Here is a 19,589-nt window from a genome sequence, read left to right on the forward strand (position 1 = left end):
CTCACTTGGCACTGCTCTTGACAGTCTTTCATATACAAGTGACTTATACAATTGCATCACCTCTTAGCGGATGATAGTACTTTTAATATTAAAACAGACATTAAACACGTACACAAACCAACTCATCTACCTTTTGTTTTTTCCATTTGCTATCCAAATGCTCTGACTGTTTATACAATGTTTTTAATTTGAGGTGTAGGAGTTATATTTTAACTTCCTGATTGATTTCTCCTTGAATATAAGCCTGAGCAGTGGTAGAAGGGATCAGCAATTTGAAAAGAAGCATTGTGTTCCACCAAGATGTCTATGAAATGGATTTCAGTTCTGCTGCTGCTGCAGCTGAGTTGTTACTTTAGCCCTGGGAGTGGTGGAAAGGTGCTGGTGTGGCCCACAGAATATAGCCATTGGATCAATATGAAGATAATCCTGGATGAACTCGTCCAGAGAGGTCATGAAGTGAGTGTTCTGACATCTTCAGCTTCCATTCTTGTTGATCCCAGCAAACCATCTGCTATTAAATATGAAATTTATCCTACATCTTTAACAAAACATGATTTTGAGGTTTTACTCAGAAAACTGTTCGACAAATGGACATATCTGCCAAAAGATACATTTTGGACATATTTTTCACAACTGCAAGAACTCCTTTGGGAATATTTTGATTGCATTGAAAAGCTCTGTAAAGATGTAGTTTTGAACAAGAAACTCATAACAAAACTACAAGAATCAAGGTTTGATCTCCTTCTCGCAGATGCTGTTGGACCCTGTGGAGAGCTGCTGGCTGAGCTACTGAAAATACCTCTAGTGTACAGTCTCCGCTACATTCCAGGCCATAAAATTGAAAAGTATAGTGGAGGACTTCCATTCCCACCATCCTACGTACCTGTTATTTCGTCAGAATTAAGTGATCAAATGACATTCATGGAGAGGGTAAAAAATATGATATATGTTCTTTATTTTGACTTTTGGTTCCAAACACTAAACGAGAAGAGGTGGGATCAGTTTTACACTGAAGTACTAGGTAAGTCATGTTTTTAGCTGGTGGCTTGAAGTCCTAACTTTCTTGGTGTCTGGAAATTGAGTTTGTATAAAGTTAGAGGAATTTGTCTTATAAGTAAAATGTTGCAATAAAAATACAAAATGATCTCTCAAACTCACAAATATTATGGAAATGCTTAAATTATAGGGTCAGTTAGAACCCTGTGGCCCATCCTAGTACAGGACACTCCAGGAAATCATCAGCCAAAAATTAAAGCACTGAGGAGTTCGTTAAGCAATCACATATGTATTCTTGTTTATTTGTTTGTTTCTAATAGGCTTTCTTGCATAAAGAAGTTTTAGGTTCACAGCAATATTGAGTAGAGATTTTCCATATACACCCTGCCCCAACTCATGCATTGCTTCCCCTGTTATCAACATTCCCCACCAGAGAAGTACATGTGTTATAGTTGATGAAACTATTTTGACAGATCATTATCACACAAAGTCTATATTTTATATTAGGGTTGTCCCTTGGTGTTGCACATTCTGTGAGTTTGGACAAAATTATAATGTCAGAAGTCCACCAGTATATCATACAGTGTAGTTTCACTGCCCTAAAAATCCTCTGTGTTATGCCTGTTCATCTTACACATCAATTTTACTATAAATTTTTTTTACCTTCAATAAAACGTATTAGAAATTTCACTAAATATCTTGATCAAAGCAGACGTATAGATTGAGGAGTTACATATTTCTAACACAGTAGTCTAGGGAGCCTTGAGGTAATTGCCTCCTCTTGTTTAGTTTAGATTCATTTAAAAAATAAACTATTTTGCCATATTACCTGAAGGATTTCATTCACAAATGAAAGGTATAATGGCTCTATCTCAGACATATGAAACTATAATTTGAGTTTCTAGTGATTGCACACTCCTTCACAAAGTACTTACAAATCATCTGTCTTAAAGGCCTAAAATATTGTCAAGAGGTGGATATACAAGTTAGTAGTCTATATTTTTTAAAACAACGTCTCTCCATTAGAGATAAAATGAGCCAAAATTCAGATTTAGCACATCTATTTCCATACTTTATGAAAACTTTGCAGCTGTTTTTTGCAATGCCATTTATTCAATATGCAAATATTATTAAGCTCCTAACATGAACCTAATGCAGAAGTAGCCATATGTTCCAAAAATTCACAATTTACCTGTAAAATCTAGGATCAAAGGAATAGCTTGCTAAATCGTAGAAACTTGACAGAGTACTCTAGTGAAAGGTGTTTCCATGGATATGATAGGGTTAATTGATTGAGCAATTGAAATCGTTGTTTACATTTGCATCAGTTACCTTTGCAGCTTAACAGAGTAAACAAATACATATTTAATTCTTTAGTGGCTTAGGTTTAGTAATCGTTTACGATTGTGAATGCACTGATGTGATGTTAGAGATGAAAGTCTCTTACACTTTCTCATGTATACATAAAAAAAATATATAAAATATGTCTATTATATACATACACACATATTTGTATTATGAAACCAACAGACACTTTTACACATCTTTGGCTTTGTCATTCCAAGCTCCTTTCAGAAAATTACCTGGTATATTCGCTTTACAATACGTTCATTTCCTTTACCTTTTTTTTTTGCCTTTTTCCCTTCAGGGAGATCCACTACATTATCTGAGTTAATGGGGAAAGCTGAACTGTGGCTCATTCGAACCTATTGGGATTTTGAATTTCCTCGCCCACTCTTACCACATTTTGAATTTGTTGGAGGACTCCACTGCAAACCTGCTAAACCCCTGCCTAAGGTGACCTGTTCTTGTTTGTTTGGTTTGTTTACTTTGCATTTTCAATAGAAATGATTCTGTGTTCCTCATTTAGAATGTTTGACTACAGTGAGAGAGATATGGGAGCTAAGTAAAGTGACCTGCCAACTAGAAACACATATATTTCAATACCATTACAAGAATCTGAATTTCATTATCATTACAGAATAAAATATTATACCTAGAAGACTTTGGGAATAGGGTCAGCTAAATTAACACCTCATTATTCAACACATAAGAAAGTATCAGTCACTCATTTAAAGAGTATTCTTAAAGTGACTAGCAAAGTCCAGAGATAAATGCTGGATATGCAGAGAAGCAGTGTATACACAGTTTTCCCCCTCACACACCTAACATTCTACTTGGAAAGATAGAGTATAAGCATGTAATAAAACTGTGTGAAAAGTATAATAATAAGGAAAGACCACAATGCTAACGGACATCCAGTGGGGATCATCAAACAACAATAGTTAAGATCAGAAAGTATATTCTTTATATTGGAAGGGTTAAATCATTATTTCCCAGAGAGAAAAGAACAAATAATGAATTTAAATTAGAAGGACCGAAAAAAAAAGAAAGGATGAATATGGAGTTTTGACGAGATATCTGGGAAACTTTTGTCTCTTTTACATTTTTTTTTTTTCATAAGAGACTATACTGAGCAATAAGGAAATATTCCAGTACAGAGGGTAATAAATTGATTTTAAATTGGCAAGAGTATGGGACTACAATTCAGAATAATTCTGAAACAGTTCCAGGCAAGAGGGTGACCAGATCTCTGCTGCAGAAAGCCCTGCTGTACCTCTCCCACTGTGGGTCAGGTGCTCCCTGGGGGACTCAGTCAGGTGATGATGAGGGCCCCTCACAGCCAGTTACACATAGCACACTCGACTAGGACATCCTCTTTAGCATACGATTTCAGGATAAAAGGTGTCATACATAAACAAACCAGAAATACGGTCACTCTAATAAATATCTTTACATGTATATTCCTTGATTATAAATAGGAGTCTTAGGGCTATTTCAAAGAAATGCCAAACAGTAATACCACACTCATGAATGACAGCAATTCTCCACCCTTTAAGGAGTGATTTAGCGGGGAACCTGGGGAAATACTGACAAAGGTTAAGGCATAAATTATTACAGAGATAAGAGAAAAAAGATGTAAAACCATCCCAATTGTAACAAACTTTTTCTTAGTGCTCATTGTCAGAGAAATAAAATACTAATGACTTAAACTAAAATAATTCTCCAGAAAACCTGCCTGGAATAAACACAAGTGATTTAGTAGAACTATAATGATAAAGATTCAAAGGTGAGTTTAGAGTCTACTCTGTGGCCTCCTTCCAAGAATCTATATTAGTAATTAATAACAGTGTAAAGGAAGATACTAGGTATAATGCTAAGAGCGTATCCTCTGCACTACTGTGTACTGGCTCTGTTTCAATTCTTGCTTATACATTCACACACATGCATATATTTGTACAAATATACAAAATAAGGAAATCAATCTCATATCAATTGTACCATTTCAAAGGATCTGAGGGATCAGATCTGTTGTAAACTGTCACTGATGAAAACAAAAAAGAGATTCCCCAAAAAGTTAAAAACAGAATTACCATAAGGTCCAGCAATTCCACTTTCGGGTATTTATCCAAAATAATTGACATTAGGACCCCAATGAGATATATGCACACCCATCTCCGTAGAGCACTATTCACAAGAGACAAAATGTGGAAGCAACCCAAGTGTCAATTGACAGATGAATTAATAAACAAAATGTGGTATTTACACACAATAGAATATTACTCAGTCTTAAAATTGAAGGAAATTCTAACACATGCTACAACATGCCTAAACCTTAAGGACGTTATGCTAAGTGAAATGGGCCACTCAGGAAACAAATAATACTGTATGACTCACTTATACAACTTGTCTAGACTGGTCAAATTCACAGAAACAGAAAGTAGAATGACAGTTGTCAGAGAATCATTGTACAATGGATATAGTTTCAATTTGCAAGTTGAAAAGTTCTAGAGATTGATTGTACAATAATGATAATGCACGTACTACTGAACAACTCTTCGGATTTGTTAAGACAGTAAATTTTATCTTATGTATATTTTACTGCAATTAAAAATAAACAGGCACTAGTCTAGTAATTCCTGATAATAGATGATTTTCTCTCCTTAGTTGTTTGTAGCATGCTGTTGCTCTTTTGTGATGGAGGAAATTATTTCTTTACAGGAAATGGAAGAGTTTGCCCAGAGCTCTGGAGAAAATGGTATTGTGGTGTTTACTCTGGGGTCAATAGTCAGTAACATGACAGAAGAAAGGGCCAATGTGATTGCATCAGCCCTTGCCCAGATTCCACAAAAGGTTAGGAAAGTGTTTATAGTGGACAACTATTTAATGCATCTTCTAAATTTTGAAAAGGGTCTGATTACAGAAATTTCCTGCATGAAAAGTAAACTACACTGTATTATAATAGATCCGATTTACCTTAGATATGAGTATAAAAATCGAAGTATATATGGCAGATGCCAACAGTGCAGAGGGTGTTTTTGATTGACAATAACTATGGCAATAACATTGATATAAGAAGTAAATGTATAAAAGAAGTACACCGTGAAGTTTTGGTGTTATAATGATATTGCAGGCAAGTACATATATCATCACATCACATTTTGCCCTGTCATTTGCTCCTTTTCCTTTCACGATTGCTGAGGGCACTGTACGCACTACAGATGTTTTCAGAAAGAAGTTAAATTTCAACAGTAACCTTAAGCAAGAAATGATAACAGTCTGAAAGGCATTCCGAAGTTTAGGCTTGCCAGGTAATCCAGGCCCATTTACTTCTCTTAAATTTCAGATTAGGTCTATTCAATGTGCTTTTCAGGGAGCTACACAGAGAAAGGATGGCCAGGGCTCACCAAGCTGCATGCAGGTATCTAGCCAGCTGTGATGATTTAGAGAGAGAGAAAAAACAACCTGAAAAAAAGAAAGAGAAAAAACTGCACTTGTGCACTAGGCCCTGCTCAAACCTGAAACAGAAAAATTTAAGTGAAAGGGTGGAGGTGGGTCAGCCTGTAAGGTGTTTGATAAAATGTGGCCCTGCAAAGACTCTGCTTCTAATCCATCTGAAAAATAACTCTTCCTGATTGAAGATGGAGAAAGGAATATAAAAATTAGTCAACTAGAAACAAGCCTAGCATGGGAAAGTTTCAGATGTCCCTTCTCCATAAAATATGGTAATAAATTATTTCAAATATATAGTACATACCTGGAGTCTCTGGGTATTTGTGAACTACTTTTTAGTTTCCTAACTGATATAGCTTTCCGCTTATTATCTATGATAATTTGCTGAGAACTAAAGTTGCTTTAAGACTCACACTGAAAACAGATGTTAACACTACTAAATTAGAATCTAACTGATGAGGATTGCTTGGGAATTCCAAAATCTGTACCTAATTTTGGTAATGGACTTGGAAATGGGTTGGCTATATGAAATCGTATTAATCAATGCTGCTAATGTTTGGAGTGCATCCTTAAATTGTTAACAGTCAACTGAATAAAATTTAGCATCATCACGATATGCAATATTTTTTGATAGCTTTATTATTATTTATGAGGTACCAAGAGGCTCTTCTTTTCAACATTTAAAGAATTTTCCAACCTAAGAACAATGATGATACTCTGGATTCACAAAAAAAATTACTACTTGAAATTTTTCTTGGAAGTTGTATTTAATATTTAGTAATTTAAAAGAAGCTAGACATACTTACCAAGCAGAAATGATTTACTATTAATAATAAATTGTTAATAATAGGAATTATTTTATTCTCACAAATAGCTGATTGCATACATTTCCCTCTTTGTAAATCAAAAGATGTAAAACTAATAATATAACTTATGAAACAAGTTGATATAAGTGAGCTGCTTCTCTCAACACTGAAAAACAAAGAAGTAGGCTAATATTAAATTTGAAAGTTGAGAGCTAGTATAATAATTAGTTAAAATAAATTAGCAGATCATTAGTAATTTGCAATTTTTTTGCACTAGAATTATGACTGCCCAAAAGCTTTTTATGCACTTAAATTGGTCATTGAAAATGTCATTTTTCTAGTCCAAGTGTGAAACATCATGATTGCATCACACTTGGTTGAATATAAAATAAGTATATGAAAGATGAGTATTCCTATACATGAGTGTTTCAGTAGTTCTCGTTACTTAGCCTCTCTTGTCCTCATTTCCTCGTCTGTGATACTGAACGGGTTTAACTAGATGTCTCTTAATCTATTTAGATTCTAATAAGGTATATCTTAAGTTTGACTCATGGATAAGGTATTCTCTCTACTCCAACAGGTTATATGGAGACTTGACGGCAAGAAGCCAGATACCTTAGGACCAAATACTCGGGTCTATAAGTGGATCCCCCAGAATGACCTTCTTGGTAAGACTCGGGAAAACAAACACTGAAATGAAAGTAACTCCAACCAGATGATAATAGTTCACCAGGAAAAAAACTTACTGAACATTTATTATTGGAAACCTCAAAAATAAAAATTAACTTTCTTTTATTTATTTCCTAGTCCTAGTGGGAAAAGATGTGTCAAATATCCTTCCTCTGATTCCTGCACCACCACCATCAACTTCCTGCTGCCTTGACACGCTACTTGTCAGACTCAGTGACTTCATTATTTCATTAAGAGAATATATTTTAATGTATCCTCACCCCCTTTTATCACCACACATTCTTTATTTTTATCCAGCATGTTCTCTTTTAGTATTGTCCACCTGCCAATCTTGTATTCATTTTTCAAGTCACAAGTCATACATCAATCTTCCATGTAGCCTTCACTTATTTCTAGAGAAGACTTAGGTGCTTCATCTCTTGAGCTCTGACAGACATTTTAATGTAGTTTCATATGTATAACAATCTGTTATCTAGAATGCAATGCCTCTTTCAGTGTCTTATATTGCTCTACTGTCATTTTATTCAAAGATTTGTAAGTCATAATTTGCTGAAATTCACCCAATCCTAGGTCATCTGAAAACCAAAGCCTTTATAACTCATGGTGGAACTAATGGCATCTATGAGGCAATCTACCATGGGATCCCTATGGTGGGCATTCCTTTCTTTGCGGATCAACCTGATAATATTGTTCACATGAAGACCAAGGGAGCAGCTGTTAGACTGGACTTCCACACAATGTCAAGTACAGATTTGCTCAATGCATTGAAGACGGTCATTAATGACCCATCGTGAGTATCACAATTTTTTAAATAGATACTATTAACAAATAGGTTCTTTTGGCATTGCCGAGTATTTGTTTCACCTCATTTATAAGAGGCTAATTATGAAATCATTAATATGATTTAACCATTCCCAAATATACTTTTTTTTTTTAATTTTTTGTTTATTGCAGTAACATTGGTTTATAACATTGTAAAAATTTCAGGTGTACAACATTGTACTTCTATTTCTGCATAGATTACATCATGTTCACCACCAAAATACTAATTACAACCCATCACCACACACATGTACTGAATTATCCCTTTCACCCTCCTCCCTCCCCCCTTCCCCTCTGGTAACCACCAATCCAATCTCTGTCTCTATGTGTTTGTTTATTGTTGTTATTATCTACTACTTAATGAAGGAAATCATATGGTATTTGACCTTCTCCCTCTGACTTATTTCACTTTGCATTATACCCTCAATGTCCATCCATGTTGTCACAAATGGCTGGATTTCATCGTTTCTTATGGCTGAGTAGTATTCCATTGTGTATATATACCACATCTTCTTTATCCATTCATCCCTTGATGGGCACTTAGGTTGCTTCCAAGTCTTGGCTGTTGTGAATAACGCTGCAATGAACACAGGGGTGCATGTACCTTTACAAATTGGTGTTTTCAAGTTCTTTGGATAAATACCCAGCAGTGGGATAGCTGGATCATATGGTAGTTCTATCCTTGATTTTTTGAGGAATCTCCATACTGTTTTCCATAGTGGCTGCACCAGTTTGCACTCCCACCAGCAGTGTATGAGAGTTCCCTTCTCTCCACCTCCTCTCCAATACATGTTGTTTCCTGTCTTGTTAATTATAGCCATTCTGACGGACATGAGGTGATATCTCATTGTAGTTTTGATTTGCATTTCCCTGATAGTTAGTGATTTTGAACATCTTTTCATGTCTGTTGGCCATCTGTATATCTTCTTTGGAGAAATGTCTGTTCAGGTCTTTTGCCCATTTTTTAATTGGGTTGGTAGTTTTTTTGTTGGTAAGATGCATGAGTTCTTTATATATTTTGGAGATTAAGCCCTTATCAGAAGTATGGTTTGCAAATATCTTCTCCCAATTGTTAGGATGTCTTTTCGTTTTGTTGATGGTTTCCTTTGCTGTGCAGAAGATTTTTAGTTTGATGTAGTCCCATTTGTTTATTTTTTCTATTGTTTCTCTTGCCCGGTCAGACGTGGTGTTTGAAAAGATGTTGCTAAGACTGATGTCGAAGAGCATACTGCCTATGTTTTCTTCTAGAAGTTTCACAGTTTCAGGTCTTACATTCAAGTCTTTAATCCATTTAGAGTTAATTTTTGTGTATGGTGTAAGGTAAGGGTCTACTTTCATTTTTTTGCATATGGCTATCCAGTTTTCCCAACACCATTTGTTGAAGAGACTTTCTTTTCCCCATTGTATGTTCTTGGCTCCTTTGTCAAAGATTAGCTGTCCATAGATGTGTGGGTTTATTTCTGGGCTTTCGATTCTATTCCATTGATCTGTGTGTCTGTTTTTGTGCCAGTACCATGCTGTTTTGGTTACTACAGCTTTGTAGTATATTTTGAAATCAGGGAGTGTGATACCTCCAGCTTTGTTCTTTTTTCTCAGGATTCCTTTAGCTATTCGGGGTCTTTTGTTGTTCCATATAAATTTTAGGATTCTTTGTTCTATTCCTGTGAAAAATGTTGTTGGAACTTTGATAGGGATTGCATTGAATCTATAGATGGCTTTAGGAAGTATGGACATCTTAACTATGTTAATTCTTCCAATCTAAGAGCACGGAATATCTTTCCATTTCTTTGTGTCTTCTTCAATTTCTTTCAGAAATGTTTTATAGTTTTCGGTGTACTGATCTTTCACCTCTTTGGTTAAGTTTATTCCTAGGTATTTTATTCTTTTTGTTGCAATTGTAAATGGGATGGTATTCTTAATTTCTCTTTCTGCTACTTCGTTGTTAGTGTACAGAAATGCAACTGATTTTTGTATGTTGATTTTGTATCCTGCAACTTGACCATATTCGTTTATTACTTCTAAAAGTTTTCTGGTAGATTCTTGAGGGTTTTCTATATATAAAATCATGTCATCTGCAAATAGGGACAGTTTCACTTCTTCCTTTCCAATTTGGATCCCTTTTATTTCTTTCTCTTGCCTGATTGCTCTGGCTAGGACTTCCAGTACTATGTTAAATAGGAGTGGTGACAGTGGGCATCCTTGTCTGGTTCCTGTTCTTAGAGGGATAGCTTTCAGTTTTTCACCATTGAGGATGATATTAGCTGTGGGTTTCTCATATATGATCTTTATTATGTTGAGGTACTTTCCTTCTATACCCATTTTATTCAGAGTTTTTATCATAAATGGATGCTGTATCTTGTCAAATGCTTTCTCTGCATCTATTGAGATGATCATGTGATTTTTATTCTTCATTTTATTAATGTGGTGTATTACGTTGATTGATTTGCAAATGTTAAACCATCCCTGCATCCCTGGAATAAATCCCACTTGATCATGGTGTATAATCTTTTTAACGTATTGTTGTATGCGATTTGCTAGTATTTTATTGAGGATTTTTGCATCGATGTTCATCAGTTATATTGGCCTATAATTTTCTTTTTTTGTGTTGTCCTTGTCTGGTTTTGGTATCAGGGTAATGTCAGCTTCGTGGAATGAGTTAGGGAGCTTCCCCCCCCTCCTCAATTTTTTGGAAGAGTTTGCGAAGTATAGGTATTAAGTCTTCTTTGAATGTTTGGTAGATTTCACCAGGGAAGCTGTCTGGTCCTGGACTTTTATTTTTGGGGAGGTTTGTGATTACTGTTTCGATCTCCTTACTGGTGATTGGTCTATTCAAATTCTCTACTTCTTCTTGATCCAGTTTTGGAAGGTTGTATGATTCTAAGAATTTATCCATTTCTTCCAGATTGTCAAATTGGTTGGCATATAGCTTTTCATAGTATTCTCTTATAATCTTTTGTATTTCTGAGGTGTCTGTTGTAACCTTTCCTCTTTCATTTCTGATTTTACTTATTTGTGCCATCTCTCTTTTTTTCTTGGTGAGTCTAGCTAAAGGTTTGTCAATTTTGTTGATCTTTTCATAGAACCAGCTCCTGGTTTTATTAATTTTTTCTATTGTTTTTTTGGTCTCTATTTCATTTATTTCTGCTCTGATTTTTATTATTTCCCTTCTTCTACTGATTTTGGGCTTGGTTTGTTCTTCTTTTTCCACTTCCTTCAGGTGCATTGTTAGATTGTTTATTTGAGATTTTTCTTGTTTGTTGAGATAGGCCTGTATCACTATAAACTTCCCTCTTAGAACTGCTTTTGCTGTATCCCATAAATTCTGGCATGTCGGATTTTCATTTTCATTTGTCTCCAGGTATTTTTTGATTTCTTCTTTGATTTCTTCGTTAACCCAGTCATTGTTCAGTAGCATTTTGTTTAATCTCCACGTATTTGTGGCTTTTCTGATTTTCTTCCTATAGTTGATTTCTAGTTTCATACCGTTGTGGTCAGAAAAGATGCTTGGTATTATTTCAATCTTCTTAAATTTATGGAGACTTGTTTTGTGGCCTAATATGTGATCAATCCTGGAGAATGTTCCATGTACCTTTGAAAAGAACGTGTATTCTTCGGTTTTTGGATGGAATGCTCTGTATATATCTACTAGGTCCATCTGTTCTAGTGTGTCGTTTAAGGCCAATGTTTCCTTATTGATCTTCTGTTTGGATGATCTATCCATTGGTGTAAGTGGAGTGTTAAAGTCCCCTACTATTATTGTGTTACTGTCTATTTCTGTTTTTATGTCTGTTAATAATTGCTTTATATATTTAGGTGCACTTAGATTGGGTGCGTAGATATTTACAAGTGTTATATCCTCTTGTTGGATTGTTCCCTTGATCATTATGTAATGCCCTTCTTTGTCTCTTTTTACAGTTTTTGTTTTAAAGTCTATTTTGTCTGATATGAGTACTGCTACCCCAGGTTTCTTTTCATTGCCATTTGCGTGGAGTATCTTTTTCCACCCCTTCACTTTCAGTTTGTGAGTGTCTTTAGGTCTGAAGTGTGTCTCTTGTATGCAGCATATATATGGGTCTTGTTTTTCTATCCAGTCAGCCACCCTATGACTTTTAATTGGAGCATTGAGTCCATTGACGTTTAAAGTAGTTATTGATAAGTATGTACTTACTGCCATTTTTTAACTTTTTTTTTCTCAGTGTTTTAGTAGTCCTTCTCTGTTCCTTTCTTCTTCTATACAGAATTGATGGTCACTTTAGTTTGACCTCTGTCTGAAAGCTCTACTCTTTAACTCCCCTCCTCCCTCATGTTTTTGATATCATATCTAACCTCTTTGTTGTGCATTTGTATCCATTACGTTCTAATCACGGAAATAGATAATTTTTCCTATTTGTGGTCTTCTCTTTTCCCCTTAAATCAGTCTCTTTAACATTTCTTGTAGCACTGGTTTCTTGGTGACAAACTCCTTTAATTTTTGCTTATCTGGGAAAATTTTTGATCTCTCCTTCCATTTTGAATGATAACCTTGCTGGGTAGAGTATTCTTGGCTGTAAGTTTTTTCCTTTTAGCACTTTCAATATATCATGCCATTCTCTTCTAGCCTGTAAGGTTTCTGCTGAGAAGTCAGCCGATAGCCTTATTGGTGTTTCCTTTGTACGTAAATTCTCTTGCGGCTTTTAGGATTCTCTCTTTATCTTTAATTCTGGACATTTTGATTATGATGTGTCTTGGTGTGGGCCTCTTTGGGTTTATCTTGTTTGGGGCTCTCTGTGCTTCCTGTACCTGGATGTCTGTTTCCTTCCTTAGGTTAGGGAAGTTTTCATCTATTATTTCTTGAAATAGATTCTCTGACCTCTTGTCTCGCTCTTCTCCTTCCGGGACACCTATAACACGGATGTTAGTGCGCTTGATGTTGTCCCAGAGGTCCCTTAGACTGTCCTCAGTCTTTTTAATTCTTTTCTCTTTTACCTGTTCAGCTTGGGTAATTTCTTCTAGTCTTTCGTCCAGCTCACAGATCCGTTCTTCTGTATCCTCTACTCTGCTTTTGAGTCCTTCTAATGAATTTTTCATTTCCAGTATTGTATTCTTCATTTCTGATTGGTTCTTTTTTATATCTTCCATTTCTTTGTTGACATTCTCACTGAGTTCATCTATTCTTCTCCCCAGATCAGTGAGCATCCTTAACACTCTTAGTTTGAACTCTCTGTCGGGTAGGTTGCTCATTTCTGTTTCACTTAGTTCCTTTTCTGGGGTTTTGTCCTGTTCCCTTACTTGGAATGTATTCTTTTGCCTCTTCATTTTGCCTCTTTCCCTGTGCTTGTGTCTACGTATTAGGTAGGTCAGCTACATCTCCTGCTCTTGGATAGGTGACCTTATATAAGTGATGCCTTAGGAGGCTTCCAGTGTGCTTCCCTCAGTTCTCAATGTTCCAGGGGTGACCCCTATGTGAGCTACGTGTATCCTTCTGCTGTGGCCTGTTTGCTCTCCCTGTAGGCGCCCAGGGAGGCTGACTTATGCTCCTGGCCAGCTGTTGTAATGCTCAGCTGCTTGTAGTTGTTGTGGGCCCTTCAGTCTCTTTATCAGGTGTGGGGAGCCCCAGCACAGTTGGCTGTAAGTTCTAATACCACATTTGTGTTGCAGTATTTCTTTTAAGTGAGTAGGTCCCCAGTGTGGCAGGTTGTTAGCCTCAGGGCCTGGCAATTGCTGTAAGCCTCTAGCCTATTAGGTCTCTTGTCAGCTCTCTGAGGATTGCAGCTGGGTGGGGCTGGCCTCAGGCACAGGAGCACCCAATTGTTTCAGGTTTTGGAAGGTGGGCCAAACCTCCTATGTGGGTCTTTGAGAAGCACAAGTCTTCTGTGGCTGAGAAGCCCTGCCGCCCACAGGTCCACACACACAGTCCACACAGTCCTGCCCCGTGTGAGCGCCCCGACCTCCCCTAGCGGACCCAGTCTCTCCACGGCGGGAGCCCCACACACTCTGCCACTGCCCCACACTCTCCACCCGCTCCTTGTGCACACCCTGCCCCGCTCAAGTCGGCTCAGTTGCCAGGCTGCAGAGAATCCAGTCACCAATCTATGCAGGCCCACAAGTTGCCTGAGGGCTTGTTGTTGGGTGGGGCCAGTCTCTAGGGTGGGCTGCCTGCCCTGGCTGAGCTGGATTAAATCGGTGCTCTAGTGGGTGGGGCAGACCCTGGGCTAGCAGGCCTCAGGGAGAACTCCAATGGCGTCTGTGTCAGCATGCCCACACCAGGCCACAACAATGGCCGCCGCCAATGTCCCAGTCCCTGGGGAGGTCTCACCCCTCACCAAGATGCACTCAGGGCCTATTAGGTGAGTCTCTTGTCACCGAAGCACTGTACACCTTTCTTTCTGGTGATTTCAGGATGCTTCCTGAAATGGGTGAATTTGCGCGCGGGCCCTTTAAGAGCCAGTTTTAGTTTCTTTGTGAACCGGGTTTTCTGGTGGTGCTCCCCAGTGTTTTAGTAGCAGGCACAGTCAGATATTATGCCGCTGGTCTCGATTGTGCTGGGTCCACAAAATGCCCACAGCGAGTGCGCTCCCCGGCTCAGGGCCCCGCACCTCCAGGGAGGCTGCATACCTGTGCGCTGCTCCCGGCGGCCGTGAAGCTGGCGGCTTGTGAAGGAGGCGTTTTTCCTCTCCAGAAGGGAGTCTCTGCCTCTTCCACCTCAGTTAGGATTGTCCGTTGTTGCAGGAGTTCCTCTCATCCAGTTTTCAGTTCTGTCTCAGGGGTAATTTTTCCACGAGTAGTTGTAAATTGGCTGTGTCCACGGGAGGAGGTGAGTTCCGAGTCTGCCTACGCCGCCATCTTGACTCCGCCTCCCCTATACTTTTATTTTCACCCATACATTTTTTTTGAAGCTCTTTTAACCCCATAAATTTAATGGGTAACCAACTGGTGCAACAATTTTCTCCTCAAATAATGTAAATTTTCATAGGTAATTGTAAGAAGGACACATTTTTAAAAGTTTGATAGAACCAGAGAAGAAAAGAATGATGAACTAGAAGAAATATCATAAATTCTTTCAACTCAGTACCTAGCATCTCTGAAACTATAAATCTCTTTATATGAAATATTGATTTTATCTTTTTAGCAGATTTTATAATGCGATATAATTTATATACTTTAAAACTATAAATTCAAATATATGTATTATGTTTATAGAGCTATGAAACCATCAAAATAGTATAAATTTAGGACATTTTTATCACCACAAAAACAAACGTGACATGCCTTAGAAGTCACTTCCTATTCACCCCTGCCCAGGCAACTAGTAATCAACTTTCTGTCTTCATAGATCAGACCTTCTGGACATTTCATATACATGGAATCATACAATATATGGTCTTGGACAACTGGCGTCTCTCACATAGGATAATGTTTTTGAGTTTCTTCCCTGTTGTAGCTTGCTATTGCTGAATATTATTCTATGATGAGGACATAGTACATTTTATTTACCCATTTATCAGTTCATGGATATTTTGGTTGTTCCACATTTGGCTATGATGAATATTGCTATATATGCTTTTATGTGAATATGTATGAAGATGTCAATACTGTATCTGAACAGACTAAATCATTTAAATACAAAGATTGTCAGAATGGAATTTAAAGACTAACTATATCTACTATTTACAAGACATGCTTAAATAGAAGAGTGCAAGAAGATCGTAAGTACAACGATAGGAAAAAATCTTTTTCAACAGTAACCATAGAGGGCCTGCCCTGTGGCTTAGCGGTTAAGTGCATGCGCTCTGTTGCTGGTGGCCCGGGTTTGGACCCTGGGCGTGCACCGATGCACCGCTTGTCCGGCCATGCTGAGGCTGCATCCCACATACAACAACTAGAAGGATGTGCAGCTATGACATACAACTATCTACTGGGGCTTTGGGGGAAAAATAAAAAAAAATTAAATAAAAAAAATTTAAAAAAAGAAATTAAAAAAAAGTAAAAAGATGTATGTAGCTATACCAATAACAGAGACAGTAGACCAGAAACACTACTAAAATAAAAGCTAAATGCTTCACAATGATAAATAAGTTAGTCTTTCACAACAATACAAATTATTAATTTGTAACACCTACTCATAAATCCTCTAAATAAGGAAAGTAAAAGTAGAAAAAAAGAAAAAATGAAACAGAAATCTATGGTCATAATAGAATGTTTTTAAAGACCTTTTTCTATAATATAGAAAAAGATGACAAAATAAATAAGTACATAAAAGTTTTGAAGAACAAAATTTTAAAATGTAACTTATTTTATATATATATCAAATTATATTGTATTATTATATATTATATATTATATTATATATGTATAATGATGGTGAAAACACATTTTTCAACAGCATATAGAATAATCAATGAAATTGACCATGCATGTTGGGGCAAAACTAAGACTTAATATTTGAAAGCTTTCAAGTTATAGAGTATATTATATGGCCAGACAAGAATTAAGTTAGAAATCATAAAAAGTAAAAAAAAAGAACTAAAAAAACCCTCTAGATTTCAAAAATTAAGCAATACATTTCTGAATAATTTAGAATCAACAAAGAAATCACACTCATACATGCACTGTCTTCTCAGCAATTCTCTTCTAGGTATTACACAACAGAAATGTATAAATATGTAAAGCAAAAGACATCTACAAGAATATTTACATCAGCATTTGTAGAAATGGCCAAAATGTTATTAACAATCCACATATCCATTGATCATTACGGAGAGATAATCTGTGGTAGCTCTTACATTGGATACTATACAGAAATGGAATTCACCAACATCTGCTACAGAAAGGATAAAAGCTAATGAGTATTACTATATGATTCCAATATGTAAACCAGAAAAATTAATCTATCATGTTAAAGGTAATGATAGTAGTCAATTTGAAGAAGGGATTAGCAACTAAAAGGTCCAGGAAAATGGGCAGCTTCTAGTAGCTTCTGGTATCCTATACTAACATGTAGGTAGTAGGTACAATGTATATTCACTTCATGACAATTTGTAGCTGATTATGACATTTTGAGCTGTTCGCTTAGGATATGTGCATTTTTCTAATGTATTTATACTTAAATAAAAGGTATATTTTACAAAATGTATTTAGAAATCTAGAAATCAAATAGAAAAAAATTTAAAAGTATGGAAACAATGTCCAGGGGTGCTATCAGTGTGATCAGGAAAAGCCTCTCGGAGAAGTGACACTGAAGCCAAAGCCTCCATCAAGGCTTAGAAGCAAAACTTGGGGTGTCACAGGGAATGGTGGTCCAGGACAGGGACAGAGGGGACGGGAAGTGCAAAGGTGCTGAAGTGGGGACACATTTGGCAGCTTCAACAAACAGCTACGAGGCCAATGTGCCTACAACAGAGTGTGCTGAGGACAAAATGCTTGGAGAGGAGGTTGCCAGGGGTCTCTGCATGTACTTCCTGAGGCCAAAGTGATGATTTGGAATTTATTCTACATGGGATGAGAAACCAGACGGAAATTTTAAGCAGGGAAGTGTTACAATTTGACATGTGTTTGAAAAAACTCATTCTGGCTAATGGGTGGAAAAAAAGACAGTGAGTTATAAAGAGGAGAGTATAAGCACAGGGACTGGTTAGGAGGCATTTTACCCACGATGACACAATTCCTCTTTAAAAACTTCAGGAGCATCATCCTAAAATTGCATTTGTCATTTGACTTATAGCCCTTTGAATGGCTCCTATCATGTCCTCTGCCAGAAAAGATTTAACTTTCTCACCTTATCTTCATCTTCACTTTTTAAAATATTTGTCATCAAAAAATTCCAATTTAAAAACAAACTAGGGCCACCCCGGTGGCGCAAGCGGTTAAGTGCGCGTGCTCCACTGCGGTGGCCTGGGGTTCATGGGTTCGGATACCGGGCGCACACTGATGCACCACTTGGCAAGCCATGCTGTGGTGGCGTCCCATATAAAGTGGAAGAAGATGGGCATGGATGTTAGCCCAGGGCCAGTCTTCCTCAGCAAAAAAAACCGAGGAGGATTGGCACATGTTAGCACAGGGCTGATCTTCCTCAAAAAAAAACAAAATAAATAAAAAAATAAAAACCAAACTATCTATGAAGATCCATATAAAAATATACTTCTTCTGCAATTCTTTTTGGTTTTAGATTTTATTTATTTATTTATTTATTTTTCCCCCAAAGCCCCAGTAGATAGTTGTATGTCATAGCTGCACATCCTTCTAGTTGCTGTATGTGGGACGCGGCCCCAGCATGGCCGGAGAAGCGGTGCGTCGGTGCGCGCCCGGGATCCGAACCTGGGCCTCCAGCAGCGGAGCGCCCGCACTTAACCGCTAAGCCACTGGGCCGGCCCTCTTCTGTAATTCTATGACATTTATTTTGAAACATATGTATGACACTTCAAAAACCTTTCATGGGAATGATATGCTTAGGCAAATTAACTTCCTTTCAATATTGCTATCTTTGTGTTTCTCCTTTAGATATAAAGAGAATGCTGTGAAATTATCAAGAATTCATCATGATCAACCAGTGAAGCCTCTAGATCGAGCAGTCTTCTGGATCGAGTTTGTCATGCGCCACAACGGAGCCAAACACCTGCGGCCAGCCTCCCATGACCTCACCTGGTTCCAATACCACTCTTTGGATGTGATTGGGTTCCTGCTGGCCTGTGTGGCAACTGCTGTATTTGTCCTTGCAAAATGTTGTCTGTATTGTTGTCGGAAGTTTGCTAAAACAGGAAAGAAGGAAAAAAGGGAATAGTTGTATCTGAGGCCTGAAGCTGGTATGCCTCATAGATGACACTCCTCCAGTCAATTCCAGTGAGAAGCAGTTGCAGTGTAAAGATCTGTTCTTTTGCTGACAAACAACCTTTCATAATTAGCTTCTCATATCAAAATTTTCAAGTGATTTTTTACTGGTTTAGGAGTTAGATGTACGTCGTGCTAAAGAGAAAAAGAGGCAAAAAATAAAAATAAAACTATATAGATATATTGAAATTTATTATTCTAATACAAAAGTTATACCAAAAGAAAATTATTGAGCTTAACTGTGTTTCAATAATTGCACATGGACACAACATTAAGTAATCTATTCACAATATCAATATTTTGTGCAAATACTCAATAATTTAACTTCATTTTGATGCAAATTTTCTAGTTTTGACTTTTGCTGAAGAAACTGTTCAATAGGTAGAATTGTGAAAATGATTCACCCTTCCATCTCCTTTTAGGAGACCACTAATGCTACTTGGCTTTTACTGTGCATCCAGCCTCAGCATCACTCCTTACCTAAAGACATGGCAAGATGTTTGCCTCCACCCAGTTTAACTCCTTTCCCATTGGAATGTATGTGGATTTAGAAATATAACAACTGCTACCTGCTTCCTCTTATAGGACAGAGCTATTTAAGAAGGAGTTTGGTTTCACTAGCTTATTCTCTTTACCTCACAGCCAGTTAAAAAGATTCATCTCATTGCTTTCATGCTC

General features: G+C 37.1%; 1 protein-coding gene across 4 annotated transcripts; it reads left to right on the forward strand.

Annotated features, from left to right (window-relative positions):
- The first annotated feature begins 300 nt into the window (after positions 1-300).
- Positions 301-19,118, forward strand: LOC101401705 (UDP-glucuronosyltransferase 2B31-like). Of its 4 annotated transcripts, none has more exons than XM_004419115.3 (6): positions 301-1,021; positions 2,645-2,793; positions 5,059-5,190; positions 7,177-7,264; positions 7,857-8,076; positions 18,585-19,118. In XM_004419115.3, the coding sequence occupies exons 1-6, from the start codon at positions 301-303 to the stop codon at positions 18,862-18,864; spliced, it is 1,590 nt and encodes a 529-aa protein (XP_004419172.1). In that variant the 3' UTR covers positions 18,865-19,118. The 4 variants fall into 4 exon arrangements, with proteins under 4 accessions (XP_004419172.1, XP_087290822.1, XP_087290821.1 ...); XM_087434696.1 differs by having other exon boundaries at positions 301-773; positions 2,649-2,793; XM_087434698.1 differs by having other exon boundaries at positions 304-1,025; positions 2,649-2,793.
- Positions 19,119-19,589: the final 471 nt, after the last annotated feature.

The sequence above is a fragment of the Ceratotherium simum genome, chromosome 8 (assembly GCF_057802395.1).
Source record: "Ceratotherium simum simum isolate JZ-2026a chromosome 8, ASM5780239v1, whole genome shotgun sequence".
NCBI lineage: Eukaryota > Metazoa > Chordata > Mammalia > Perissodactyla > Rhinocerotidae > Ceratotherium > Ceratotherium simum.